Here is a 15,067-nt window from a genome sequence, read left to right as displayed (position 1 = left end):
AAAACATTCCAAGTAATATAATGAGAACAAAACTGCATCTTGAAGTTATGTATATAAGGTCATATATATGATGATTCTGTATTCTTCTATGTAGTTTTTCCATTTTTTAATTACATTTTAATTCATTTTCAACTAGTAATTCCTGTGCTATTATTACAAGAGCAAAACAGTTGGGAAATGTGAAAGAAAGAAAGAAAAGAAAAAAAATTAGAAGTGGTAAACACAACAGAATCGAAGACCAAGAAGTAGGAAATTTTAAATATATAAGTCATGATGAATTATAAAGCACATAAGGGCTAAATTATCAAGTTAAATAGTACAAATAAACTGCTCAGCATAGGACTTGATAAAAAGCGAACATTTACTAAGATTTTAATTTTAATATTATAATAAAGATAAAGGCTATCTCCCATGATGCATCAACATTCAAAAATATTTAAATCTAGGATAGTAATTTTCAAGCAAATTGTCATCTCACTCATGTTGCTTTTGATAAATTTTTTAAAACTACCATTAAAGCAGTATGGCAGGTATTTCCCTGGTGGTCCAGTGGTTGAAGAACCTGCTTTCCAACGCAGGGATGCAGGTTCAATCCCTGGTACGGGAACTAAGATCGCACATGCCAAAGGGCAACTAAGCCTGCGTGCCACAACTACTGAGCTTTCATGTCACCACTAAGATCTGATATAGCCAAAAAAAAAAAAAAAAAGGCAGTATGGCAGAGGAAAAAAGTAAATATCCACTCGCTGTAAATAAAAAATAAGTCCAGAAACAAAGGAATTCAGACATATACACATTGGTATGTGATTTTTTAAAAAAAGGCAACATTCATAGCTGTAAGGAAAGGATCAAATGTTCTGGTGTTTGATCCCCATACTCTTTATCTTTAACCAAACCATTTCCATTAAAGCAGAAAATAATGGTGAATTTTATATAACTTTTGAGGTGAACCAAAAATTTCTGGGTGTGCCATTGAAGATATTATTGAGAGAAAATGGACAGAACTCACAAGGAAGTGCGAACTTCCATGCATCAAGCTGAGGAAAGAAGTGAAGCCAAAGGCAAGGGAAAGAGGAAAAGATATAAGCAACTGAGAGCAGAACTCCAGGGAATAGTGAGGGGAGAGAAGTAGGCCTTAAAAGAACAATGCAAACAGAGGAAAACAAAAGAATGGCTAAGGCTAGCGATCTCTTCAAGAAAATTGGAGATTCAGGGGAACTTAAAATTATGTCCACGTCACCTCTGGGAGGGAAGAATAGGCATAGGAGAAAGCAGTGTTCTACTTTTAACTTCTATTATTTGATGATTTGATGGAGTAAACACATGCTTTTTGTTTATATAAGACATAAGTTAGTACCTTATCCTGACCTACACAAATCAGAAATGATTCACACACCCTAGAGCTTGTACTCCACAACAAAAGAAGCCACTGCAACGAGAAGCCCAAGTACTGTGAATACAGAGTGGCCATTACTCGCTGCAACTAGAGAAAGCCTACACACAGCAACAAAGACCCACTGCAGCTAAAAGTAAAGACAAGGAAGCGAGAAACACCTTAATCTTAACTTAGCGAATTCACATCAGTTCAGTTGCTCAGTCGTGTCCAACTCTTTGCGACCCCATGGACTGCAGCATGCCAGGCTTCCCTGTCCATCAACAACTCCTGGAGCTTGCTCAAACTCATGTCCATGGAGTAGGTGATGCCATCCAACCATCTCATCTTCTGTCATCCCCTTTTCCTCCTGCCCTCAATCTTTCCCAACATCAGGGTCTTTTCCAAGGAGTCAGTTCTTCGCATCAGGTGGCCAAAGTATTGGAGCTTCAACTTCAGCATAAATCCTTCCAATGAATATTCAGGACTGATGTCCTTTAGAATGGACTGGCTGGATCTCCCTGCAGTCCCAGGGACTCTCAAGAGTCCAACACCACAGTTCAAAAGCATCAGTTCTTTAGCACTCAGCTTTCTTTATAGTCCAACTCTCATCCCTGGTGGCTCAGATGGTAAAGCGTCTGCCTACAATGCAGGAGACCCGGGTTCAATCCCTGGGTTGGGAAGATCTCCTGGAGAAGGAAATGGCAACCCACTCTAGTATCTTGCCTGGAAAATCCCATGGACGGAGGAGTCTGGAAGGCTACAGTCCATGGGGTCGCAAAGAGTCGGACACAACTGAGTGACTTCACTCACTTTCTCATTTCCATACAGGACTCCTGGAAAAACCATACTTGTGACTCGACGGACCTTAGTTGGCAAAGTAATTTCTCTGCTTTCTAATATGCTGTCTAAGTTGGTCACAGCTTTTCTTCCAAGGAGCAAGCGTCTTTTAATTTCATGGCTGCAGTCACCATTTGCAGTGATTTTGGAGCCCAGAAAATAAAGTCTGTCACTGTTTCCATTGCTTCCCCATCTATTTGCCATGAAGTAATGGGACCAGATGCCATGATCTTAGTTTTCTGAATGTTGAGTTTTAAGCCAATTTTTTCACTCTCCTCTTTCACTTTCAAGAGGCTCTTTCAGTTCAGTTTAGTCACTCAATCGTGTCCCACTCTTTGTGACCCCATGAATCGCAGCACGCCAGGCCTCCCTGTCCATCACCAACTCCCGGAGTTTACTCAAACACACGTGCATCTAGTCAGTGATGCCATCCAGCCATCTGATCCTCTGCCGTCCCCTTCTCCTCCTGCCCCCAGTCCCTCCCAGCATCAGGGTCTTTTCCAATGAGTCAACTCTTCGCATGAGGTGGCCAAAGTACTGGAGTTTCAGCTTCAGCATCAGTCCTTCCAATGAACACCCTGGACTGATCTCCTCTAGGATGGACCGGTTGGATCTCCTTGCAGTTTAAGGGACTCTCAAGAGTCTTCGCCAACATCACAGTTCAAAAGCATCAATTTTTCAGCGCTCAGCTTTCCTCACTGTCCAACTCTCACATCCATACATGACCACTAGAAAAATCACAGCTTTGACTAGATGGACCTTTGTTGGCAAAGTAATGTCTGTGCTCTTTAATATGCTATCTAGGTTGGTCATAACTTTCCTTCCAAGAAGTAAGCATCTTTTAATTTCATGGCTGCAATCACCATCTGTGGTGATTTTGGCCCCCCAAAATAAAGTCTGACATTGTTTCTACTGTTTCCCCACCTATTTGCCATGAAGTGATGGTACCAGATGCCATGATCTTAGTTTTCTGAATGTTGAGCTTTAAGCCAACTTTTTCACTCTCCTCTTTCACTTTTATCAAGAGGCTCTTTAGTTCCTCTTCCCTTTCTGCCATCAGGGTGGTGTCATCTGCATATCTGAGGTTATTGATATTTCTCCTGGCAATCTTGATTCCAGCTTGTGCTTCTTCCAGCCCAGCGTTTTTCATGATGTACTCTGCATATAAGTTAAATAAGCAGGGTGACAATATACAGCCTTGACGTACTCCTTTTCCTATTTGGAACCAGTCTGTTGTTCCATGTTCAGTTCTAACTGTCGCTTCCTGACCTGCATACAGGTTTCTCAAGAGGCAGGTCAGGTGGTCTGGTATTCCCATCTCCTTCAAAATTTTCCACAGTTTATTGTGACCCACACAGTCAAAGGCTTTGGCAGAGTCAATAAAGCAGAAATAGACGTTTTTCTGGAACTCTTGCTTTTTTGATGATCCAGTGGATGTTGGCAATTTGAGCTCTGGTTCCCCTGCCTTTTCTAAAACCAGCTTGAACATCTGGAAGTTCACGGTTCACATATTGCTGAAGCCTGGATTAGAGAATTTTGAGTATTACTTTACTAGCGTGTGAGATGAGTGCAATTGTGCGGTAGTCTGAACATTACCTGGCACTGCCTTTCTTTGGGACTGGAATGAAAACTGACCTTTTCCAGTCCTGTGGCCACTGCTGAGTTTTCCAAGTTTGCTGGCATATTGAGTGCAGCACTTTCACAGCATCATCTTTCAGGATTTGAAATAGCTCAACGGGAATTCCATCACCTCCACTAGTTTTGTTCATAGTGATGTTTTCTAAGGCCCACTTGACTTCACATTCCAGGATGTCTGGCTCTAGGTGAGTGATCACACCATCGTGATTATCTCGGTCGTGAAGATCTTTTTTGTACAGTTCTTCCGTGTATTCTTGTCACCTTTTCTTAATATCTTCTGCTTCTGTTGGGTCCATACCATTTTTGTCCTTTATTGAACCTATCTTGCATGAAATGTTCCCTTGGTATCTCTAATTTTCTTGAAAACGCTCTTTAGTACTTCGCTTTCTGCCATAACGGTGGCGTCTTAATGACTTAATCTCTCAAAACCAAAATCAAACAAATAAATAAATCTCTCTCAAACAAAATTATTTTATTTGTAAAAGAAAAGGAGGGCCAGTGTTTATTTCCTCCTTAAAGAAACAAGTGCATATTGTAAATATATACAGCTATGATTTGTCAACCATACCTCAATAAAACTGGGAGAAGGGTGGCGTATGGAGTAAAATCTATTAAAAAGGCAATTAAACAAAAAAAGTATAGACAAAAAGCATTAAAAAAAAAACCAGTACTATGAGATTTATTTTTCAGTGCTATTTACTGACTCAACAACTTATGCTTAACCTTTAACCTAAACAACTTAATATGACAAAATTAGTTTTTTCACCTCAGGCTACTTAAAGCAACAGAGAGACATCTGTACCTAAAGTGATGATTGAAAAAAAAAACAAAACACTGCAACCCTTAACAATACCCAAAGTTTACAATAGACCCTGTTCTCTTAGCTAAGCACCGAACCAAAATTCTTTTTTTCTCATCTGTCATACCCTTGAAACCAGCTACACGTTAAAAATGGTCAGGTGCCCTGAGGAAGCAGCAGCTCAGTCTGTAAGCTACAGAGGAAGTCTATTACAACTGGGTCACTGGTTCTTGCCCTTGTCCCAGATAGGCCAGTTAAAAACAAGCAGTCATGACCTCTCCTGCCCCAGTAACTGTGTCTGGACTAGGCAACTCTTTCCAACTAATAACTTTCATGATTGAAACAGTTCTAGGAAAAGTTCTCAAGCAAATCCAAGTAACTTGAGATAAGGGAACATTAGCAAAAAGGCAGGATTCTTTAAGGCTGATCTTAAGCTTCCAGAGGAAATTCATTCCTCACACACTCTCTTATTCCCACCAGGGCATCTTGAGTCAAAGGAAGAAGTAAGAGCCAGCAGAAGCTCATCTCTTTCAGAAAATGATGGATGACTTTCCTGTTAGTCACAGTAAACAGTACTAACAGCCTCTAAGAATCTAGAGGCTTTAAGAACACCTTCCAGTAATTCCAGGGATTAAAAAAAAAAAAATCTCTTTTAACTTTGGAATGAGACTTTTTAGAGAGCACTGTCAGAGAGGTTAATAAGGCAATGACATTCAGGAAGTGAAAAGCACAAAATGACTCTTCTGCCACCAGAAAAGTTCTGAAAATTGTCTACATTAGTACCATAAGTAGGTGGCTACTGCTCAGTGAGAAAAGAAAAAGACAAAAGTTGAGTATGTGAAGTGTGGTGGTAAAAACAAAAAAGACGGAACACACCAAGATCCAATAAACAGACTTTTCCATTTCTCAAATGGAGCAACAGAAGCACGTATATTAAATATCTGAAGACTCTGAACTAGCAGAACCAGTAGAAACCAGGATGAATTAACTTCTTGTTATAACAATTAGTCTACTAAATGACTTATCAGTGGTAACCATATGAAACAGCACTGACAAAAATAAAAATAAGGAAGGCCAATTAGGAACTTGGCTTTCAGAGACACTTTTCTCTGACACAGCATCTGTTTCCTTCTGATCCTATGAAGCACTGGTCGTACTGTACAAATTATTTTCAAACTATCCTTGTGAAATCATATGATCCAATCTGACTCAAAGCACTGCATACAGTCCAGTAATAAGAACAAATATGGAACTGTGAATTTACAATATCACTGTCAATAGAAGTCATCATTAATTTCAACAAATTTCTGAGTGAGGAAAAGTAAATGGAGGACTGATGAAGCAGTGTAATTTAAGTTGCAATCCTTAACATCTACTGGAACATTTCGATCAAGCTAGAAAAAAATCTGCCCCCTAAGACCACAGAGACACTCTTCCAGAGGACTTAACAAGTAACAATTAACTCCCTGTCCTAAAGCAGAAACTTGCTAGTCAACAGCCCTACCTACATGCACAGAAATCCTGACAACTTTCCTGTTATTTCGTTCTTAATATAAGTGGGCACCCGTTTACTATATACATGGTATGTGTGTGCTAAGTCACTTCAGTTATGTCTAACTCTGTGCAACTCTATGGACTGTAGCCCACCAGGCTCCTCTGTCCATGGGATTCTCAAGGCAAGACTACTGGAGTTGGTCGCCATGCCCTCCTCCAGGGGATTTTCCCAACTCAGGGATCAAACCTGCGTCTCTTACATCTCTTGCATTGGTAGGCTGGTTCTTTACTACTAGCACCACCTTATACATCTTACTTAAAAAAACCATATATAGACATGCAACCATCACTGTAAAATATTCGAGATAATTCAAACTGTAGAAATAAAACCAAAACTATAATTCACATCCCCAGAGACTTAAGAAACTATTGCAACCACAAAAAAAGGATGCTATGAAAAAGTACTGACAACAAGAAAGAGCAATGAAGGGAGGCTGTATAGAAAAATGGTTGTGCAGAAAATAAGAAAGCAGACAGACTGGAACAAGCACTTGAAAGACAGAGGACTGGAAGACAGAAGGGCCTAGAACAAAGGAAAAGTTTTATAAATTTGATATTATGCTTGAAAAGCTGGAAGAAGATAGGAATGCAATGAAGATATAATGAAATTGAAAAGAAAAAAAAAGGCCATTATAAACTTCAGGAAAAAAAACCAAGTCTCTATAAGAAAGAAAATACAATCATTTGTATTGTGTAGTTTCTACTTATCTATAGGCATAATATGCATAGTAAGTTTTGCAAGACTCTAGTTGATAGAACAAGAAATAACTTACAAAGTTATTTGTATCATCTTACAAAGATAATACAGGAATATAAACCTCATATTAACTACACAGGAGAACAGAAGGGGAGAAATAGGAGTATGTGAATTAATTTATCTCATAGCAGAAAGTTAACAGACAATGTCTACAAATGGCAAATCAATAAATAAAAGTAGAGATACGGAAGTAATTAAAGTAACTATAAGTAGGAACAGAGTTAAAAATGATTCCCTCAGGAAAGAGATCAGGGATAGCTGCTTTTCATTAAAAATTCTTTAATATTCTAACAAAGTACTTTATTATTCTGATAAACTTAAAAATGTATTTTAAGGAAAGAGAATACCCAGAATCCCATGCTACCAAGGAACACTCACCTCCACCTTGATGGCACACCGCCCAATGGCTCGCACGGCTTTGCGCACGAAGTCAACATCCACCTCTGTGGCGTACTCTTTCAGTTCAGCCAGAACCTGTTAAACATCCATGAAGTGAACAACCATTAAGGATTCTGCAACAACAATTTTCAGGTCTAGGCTTTTCTGAAGATCAGCTCTTAAGATCGAAGTTACTAGATCTTAACTTGAATCTACTTTAAGTCTGACCTGAGCAATGTTGGCTTGAGATGCCAAACGAATCATGATGTCCAATTTCTCTAGTTTCACATAGATGGGATCATTGTACTTCACAAAGAAAACTTTGATTTCCTGCTTCAAGATTTCAGGCCTGTGATGTATAGAAATACAAGGCAAGGAAGGTGAGGTATATATTGATATATCTTTCTGAGTCTGCATTAATACCCAACCTGTGCTTCTATCCTCTCCATCCACACACCCCACTGAGGAAAAAGAAAACTCAGAATCTTCCTCTACACCCCTCTAACCAGATCCGTTTAGCAGACTATTTTTATGCTTTTTAAGGGGGCAATGTATATACTGCCAAGAAGAATCAGTGGAAGAACAACAACCTGATCTAAACCATGGCCTGAACCATATTAAACAGACACTAGCTAGCATACTAACAGGTCCTTCAGAAAAGAAACTAAATTATAAAGCAACACCAGGCAGTCACTGTGTTCATTCACCACAGGAACACTCTAAAAATCAACTGTCAGCCTCCTGACCCTGGGCAAGTTGCTCTACCATACAATATTTTAATTTCTACATATTAAACAAAGCTTCCCACAGTCCTTTTTAATACTGACATCATTAAGCTTAATTCAAAATTACAAACACTTTAACCACCAATTCATTTTTCCCCACCTTTTCTGGACAATCAGGTTGATGTTCCTCAGGGCGACGTACTGCACCTCTGGCTCCCCAGACAGCAGAGTGACGAGTGGCGGGGCCAGCTTCTTCAGCAGCATGCTGTAGTAGTCGGAGTCCTTGGGCAGCAACTCTAAGAATTTCATCAGGACTTTGACCGCTGAGAGCACCACCGCCGAGTTGGCGTGAGACAGCCGGGGGGTCACCCGCTCACAGATGCTGAGGGCGGAAGACGAACATTAGTGTCTCAGACGACCTTTTCTCTGCCCAGTCCAGCCTGTAAGGTGATGCTGTCAGAGGCCCCATGGCCCAAGACCAAGAAATCAGAGAACCAGTTAGGAAAGTCAAAACGCCATGCGTAGGTAAATTTGGGATTCAACACTGCAGACGCCTCATTCCCAACAAACTACAGGCAGAGCAGGGATACAAGACTTTAGGAAACCAGCAATAAGGGACGTTCAAAATGGAGGGAGAATAGCCAATACCCCAAACACTTGAAGCTCACACCATTTACCTTCCTGTTTTATAGCTCTCTGTCTCCCCATATTATGTAGGGGCTCCCTGACTCACGGCCCATTTCTCCTCAACCTACAGGAAGTCAAATTAAGCATTCTGAGAGTTATTTCATAACAAAAGATATCAACCAACTGTGGCTGAAGTTTCATTATAAGATGCAGGAGGAGATGGACTGACAGGGAAAACTACCCAACCTGTTGTCTTCAGGATAATAAGGGAATCTTGAAGAGGGTTTTTGGCTGTTAACAATAACCATTCCTCTCGGAGAGGGTTTTTGATTGTTTAACAATACCAAAAAAAAAAAAAAAAAATACCACTGCAATATTTATCCAACGTCATTCCCTTCTCCTCGTCTCAGTCACGATATACTTAAATGTCTCATAAAATATAGGATATTTAATTATCTGTTGAGGGTTCTCCAGAAATTAACCTAATTTTGATAGCTCTTAGGCAACATGGTTGGCTAGCTGACTCAGTTAAGGATACGAGATTAAGTTAACCTGTGTTTTTTCCCCTTCTTCCTATATCTACTCAGCAGATTTCCTGCCCTTCTTTAGGTCTTTATACAAATGCCACCTTCTTAGGGAGGTCTTACCTAATCACCCAATATTTCTTAGCTCTCTGCCTTACTTTATTTTTCTTGTTAGCACTTATCATCATCTGAACTATTATATGTTGGATTATATACACATATTATATATATTTCTGCTCTATGCCTCAGAATAGATTTTCCGTAAGAGCTATGATTTTAGTCTGTCCAGTGCTGTACTCTCAGAGACTAGAACAATGCCTGGCACACAGCATGGGCTCAAAAAAAACATTTGCTGAGTGAGTAAGTGTGAGATGTCAATGACCAAGAGAAAATAAAACTGTATGTAAAGTTCTTTCCAGGAGACATTTGTACTTTCAGTGATGGAAAGAAACTATAAGCGTGAGTTTTGATAAAATCCAGAGGGAACAATTTCCCAGACAAGTGAAGAACATTTATATTATAGCAGCTCGAGCTTCAGCCAGGCAAGGAAGGTTACTTACTACATACCATGGTTAAAATGAGCCAACAATTCTTCAGAATTACTTTGCCAGAATTACAGTGCCTATATGCACAAAATGCTCAATAAAAATTGATGTAACTCCAATTCTGTACACCAGAATGTATGTATGTGTACATGAAATTTAGCAGTCAGTATCTGAAAGCCAAAAAAAACTTCGAACACTAAAGTGGTAGAGAGCTAAGCAGAACAATTCAGGTGTGCCTTTCAAATCTTCTCCAAATATATAATTTCCATACCTAATGGAAGACTTCATACTTACTGAAAGCTCCCATCCACTTTCTCTAGTACTAAATTACAGGTATAAGGCACCTCACTAACTAGTATCAAGCCACATACCAAGTATCTTAAAGGATGAGAATGGTCACTAAAATGAAAGACACTCACAAACCTTTGCCAAGTGGCTAAGAACTGCTGTATGGGAGATGTGAGAAGGTGATAAGGGCGATTTTTGCAGACTGTTTTAAGTGTATTGCTCAGAAAAGAAATGGCAGATACACATCTCCTATTTTTGCATGGCTTATTCTGCTACCTAAAATGTTCCTAATTACAAAGAGAAAATACCACAGGGATAGCAATATCTACCCCATAAGTCACTGTTTTCCTTATTCCTAACATAACAGACCCTTATTCTAATACAGACACACTAGAACTTACTGAACCAGGCGAGACTCCTACATGCTACCCAGAGAAACAGACTGACCTCTGAGCCTCCCGGTCATCTTTAGGATTGTAATTAGATAAGCAGTCCAGGATGAAAATCTGGCCCCACTCGGTGCACTCATTCAAGGCTGTCAGTAGTTTATTAATGTTCTGTGGATTCAGATCGAGTAAGTTGCTGTTGGGGTGAGATTCACTGATTTCAGACAGTGCTGCTACAGCATTAGCCACCACCTGGAAAAAGAAGCAGATATGACCTTGATTCATCAATAACAGTACAACTATTTCTCTGAATCACTTCAAAGATCTTAATCCATAACTGTTCCTGAACATTTTACCTAGTCATATACAAAAAGATAATCTGTTTTCAAAATAAGTATTATAACACTAATGATGGCTTATATAGCTTCCTTGTGGTCAGGCAACCCAGAATTAAAACAATTCACATATTAACAGAGAGTCACTGATGGTTTACTACTAAAACATTAATTTTAATAGTACTCAAACCATCAATAAAACTAAGACAAATGAACAGCTATAAAAGCAGTCAAGTTTAGGGACTTCCCTGGCAGTCCAATGGTTAGAACTCTGCGCTTCCAGTGCAAGGGGCATGGGTTTAATCCCTGTTGGGGAACTAAGATTCTGCATGCCTCGTGGCCAAAAAAAAAAAAAAGGCAGTGAATTTTAATTTTGAAACATACATTAGGCAACAGAAAGAAGAATCTAGGCCAAATAATTTTATGGGTGTATGGCAGATAGGGAGGTGATCCATTCAGTTCAGTTCAGACTCTGAGTAGTGTCCATCTCTTTGTGACCCCATGGACTGCAGCACACCAGGCTTCCCTGTCCATCACCAACTCCCAGAGCTTGCTCAAACTCATGTCCATTGAGTTGGTGATGCCATCCAACCATCTCTTCCTCTGTCATCCCCTGATCCTCCCGCCTTCAACCTTTCTCAGCATCAGGGTCTTTTCCAAGGAGTCAGTTCTTCGCATCAGGTGGCCAAAGTACTGGAGTTTCAGTTTCAGCATCAGTTCTTCCAATGAATATTCTGGACTGATTTCCTTTAGGATTCATTGGTTTGATCTCCTTGCAGTCCAAGAGACTCTCAAGAGTCTTCTCCAACACCACAGTTCAAAAGCATTAATTCTTTGGCACTCAGCTTTCTTTATAGTCCAACTCCCTTTAAGTGTCAGAATAAGAAACTGTGACCTTAAAACACTAGTTCACTGTAACATGATGTTGGGAGAGCACATACACTCTGTATAAGTTCCATTTCCTCAACTAAAAACTAGAGATAATTTAATCCACCTCAGAGACGAGCTTCAGTTTGAGGATAAAACAGATAACATGTAAGTGCTTTCTAAAAGCTTTAAGCAAAGTTAGGTGGTAACAGCATGTGGGATCTTAAGTTTCCCAGCCAGGGATTGAACCCACGCCCCTTGCATTGGAAGCGAGGAGTTAACCACTGTACCACCAGTGAAGTCCCAAGCTACTGATTTTAACATCTACATCACTTGAGTTGTCTGCAGATTATCCCACCTTTTTACCTAGAAGATTAAGTTCTAGAGAATATGATTTTTTAAATGAAATAATATACTTCTGACAGTACCCATTATTATGTAAAAGATACTGATGCCACAAACAGAAATCACTTCAGCTATAATCTAGTGATTAGGTAAAAAAATTCCAAGATGAAAAAAACCAATGGTTCACTTGGAGTATGGTTATGGATATAATATTTTCTTGTTATTAAGACAAACCATGAAGGATTATCTAGTTCACCTATCTATCACATGGCAGCATGCATGAGGTTCTTTTCTGACAATTTTTGTTTACCAACCACACCATTAAGCAAAGGCTTTCATGAAAATTAAAAAGCATGAAGAGTGAAATAATAATCTCCATCATCTCAGGGCTTTACATCCAAGGAAAAGACATATTTTCCCTGTATAATAAGCCTGATATATTGGATGACAGGATAAAGGATCAAAATGTCACACTGGAAGACCAAATACCTATTTTCCTTTCTTGCTGTCAACACATCCCCACTCTTGACCAGTTGGTCCAAAACAAATGTCCTGTCACTGACTTTCTGCCAGTTTCTTTTTCTTGTTAAAAAATTTAAATATAAGGTCTGTTAACAGGAAACGTAAAACAAAAGGGGAGAATTGGGGGAATTACAAAAAGCAATGGAGGAAAGAGAACAGAAGGATACTGAACAGGATGAACCATTTATAATTCCTCTACTATCATCATACATAATTGGAAATTAAACCAAGTATATAATGCAGCTAATGAAGTGTATGGTCTGGTGGTAAAATAGGCAACTTTCACTTATCCCATTAAAATAAGAAAAAAACAGGGAAAACTAAACCTGATTAAAAGATCCAGAGATCAGATTACAGGATTATGTTCAGAAAAGTCTGCACTGGGCAAAGAAGTCACTGCCAAATGGTCACGGAGCCAATGGCTGACCAGAAGATATGCACCCCAATAACAAAACTCTGCCGCTGGGAAAAGACTGAGGGCAGGAGGAGAAGAGGACGAGAGAAGAGGACAACAGAGGATGAGATGGCTGGATGGCATCACCGACTCAGTGGACATGAGTTTGGGTAAACTCCGGAAGTCGATGATGGACAGGGAGGCCTGGCGTGCTGCGGTTCATGGGGTCACAAAGAGTCAGACACGACTGAGCGACTGAACTGAACAAAACCGTACCGCTATTCCTCTAAAATCCCTTCTATTCTATTCTTTCCATTTTCATCTCCTAATCTTCACATTCAGACTGCTAGATTTTTAGAAACATACTGAGGTGGATCCATAAAGGGTTGCTTAGAGTTCTCTTGGTCAGGAAGCCATGCTTCTTACACTAACGGAAACTTAAAATGAGCTAGCACACTGAATCTCAAGGAGGCAAACATTAACTTCAGGACAGTATAGCTAGATTATATAGGACAACTCACTTGTCCTTGCATCTATGCTACAAAGGAATACATCCCATAACATCAAAAAAAAAAAAAAACCAACAAACTGTTTTTAGTTCATCTTACCTCCCAATTACAGTCAATTCTGTTCTTCGGGAGACTGCAACTAAACATTTCTCCTCCTATCTCACCTCCACCCCTGTAGACCTAATGTAATATGTATCCTTTATAGACACTAAACACAAATATATACATACATGCAAAAGCATGCACACATATGTATGTGTATAAATAAAATCACACTCAATACTAAAAAAATCTTTCTCTGCCATAACTACACAGCTCCAAGTGGACCCTTGAAGTCTGCTGAATTTTTTTTAACATAAGCAACTTGTGTTTTGACTTACACTATACCTAAAAGAATTGGACAAAGAAACAAAAGACAGCAATAGCTAAAATTTATTGAACACTTACTATGCCATTTACCCTCATGCAACTCTAATGTAGCGGCTATCAAAATCTACCTATTACAGATAAGGAAACAGGTTTTAAAAATGAATTTATAAATAGAGTTAGAGGAACTCAGTGACTTGCTTAATCAACACAGCCCAAAAAGAGAAAATGCTTGAATACGAACACATGGCCTGTATCTGATTCTAGTGTCTGAGTACTAATCACTCCTGTATTTATAGAAGTCCCAAGAGCTGCAAAAGAAAAATCAAAGTTGGGCAGGATGATATAATCAAAACATTACTTCCTGGCAGATTTATACAAGGAGAAAAAGGTATTCTCTTACTCTATATATTTCAGAGATAATCACATCCTAGCAGCACTTAACAGGGCAAGATTTACTATCTGGCTATAAAGCCTGATTTATAAGCTACCCCTACCGTATACACAGAAATTCTGAGGGCATAAATTTGACCTCACTGTTTCTTTTTTTAAAAAAGCAGCAAGCTGGAGTAGTGGATATGAATAAAATAAAAATTATCCTGTAAAAAAAGAACGCTAGAAGGAAATCTAGATACTCATTGGGAGTGGAGTATCACAGATAAAGGTTTTTTAGGAGGACTCTCTCACACATTTCCTGTCCCCTTGAATGATTTCCCTAATTTCACTCACTTTCCTAGTTCCAGAACCCAAGAACTTGGGTTCAGTGACTTCCTCATGTTAACTAAATTACTATTAAGAAGACTTTCATTCCTAGCAATGACCTTCAAGGTCACACTCTCTGAAAAAAACACTTCAATTCTCATATTCAATTTACAATCTTTTTGGCTGCTGCCCCTTGAAGACTTGAATTGAAAGCAGTAGAATAGCTAACCAAATCTATTATAATGAAACATACAGGTGATTTGTATATTTTTATCCTCCTGAAAATCACCAACAGTTCAAAACCTCACTTTCTTCTTTATGGAGTTGCCTGAAATAACATGTTAAAGCACAGGGCATTTATCCTAAACAGGTTTCAGACATTATCATCTCCAAGGATATGACTATATGGTACCAGTTAATTTTACAGCTCATGCTTAATCCAAAGACACTGTCCAGACTGTCAACTAATAATACACTGATTATATGACATTTTAATGTTCTGTTTTCCCATCTTCTCCAGAATAACAAAGTTGAATGAATACATCTACCTAGTAGAGTCAACACATCCCATTACAGCAAGAAAGTCTGAATACA

At 39.1% G+C, this 15,067-nt stretch overlaps 1 protein-coding gene and 1 non-coding gene across 4 annotated transcripts in view; one reads left to right on the top strand and one right to left on the bottom strand.

The window, feature by feature from the left end:
• The window catches only part of AP2B1 (adaptor related protein complex 2 subunit beta 1), a 110,299-nt gene that overhangs the window by 71,694 nt on the left and 23,538 nt on the right, over nt 1-15,067 (bottom strand). For all 3 annotated transcript variants that reach the window (XM_065908707.1, XM_065908709.1, XM_065908708.1), the window contains exons 6-9: nt 10,495-10,685; nt 8,224-8,445; nt 7,567-7,687; nt 7,339-7,434 (exon numbers count right to left, since the gene is read on the bottom strand). In XM_065908707.1, the coding sequence (XP_065764779.1) occupies nt 7,339-7,434; nt 7,567-7,687; nt 8,224-8,445; nt 10,495-10,685 (630 nt within the window). The remainder of the gene's footprint in view (nt 1-7,338; nt 7,435-7,566; nt 7,688-8,223; nt 8,446-10,494; nt 10,686-15,067) is intronic.
• On the top strand, nt 1,984-2,055 carry TRNAC-ACA (transfer RNA cysteine (anticodon ACA)). Its single transcript has one exon. It is a non-coding gene; the product is annotated as a tRNA-Cys (tRNA).

The sequence above is a fragment of the Muntiacus reevesi genome, chromosome 18 (genome assembly GCF_963930625.1).
Source record: "Muntiacus reevesi chromosome 18, mMunRee1.1, whole genome shotgun sequence".
NCBI classification, from domain to species: Eukaryota; Metazoa; Chordata; class Mammalia; order Artiodactyla; family Cervidae; genus Muntiacus; species Muntiacus reevesi.
The sequence above is the reverse complement of the archived record's forward strand: the minus strand, read 5'-3'. Positions and strand labels throughout refer to the sequence as shown.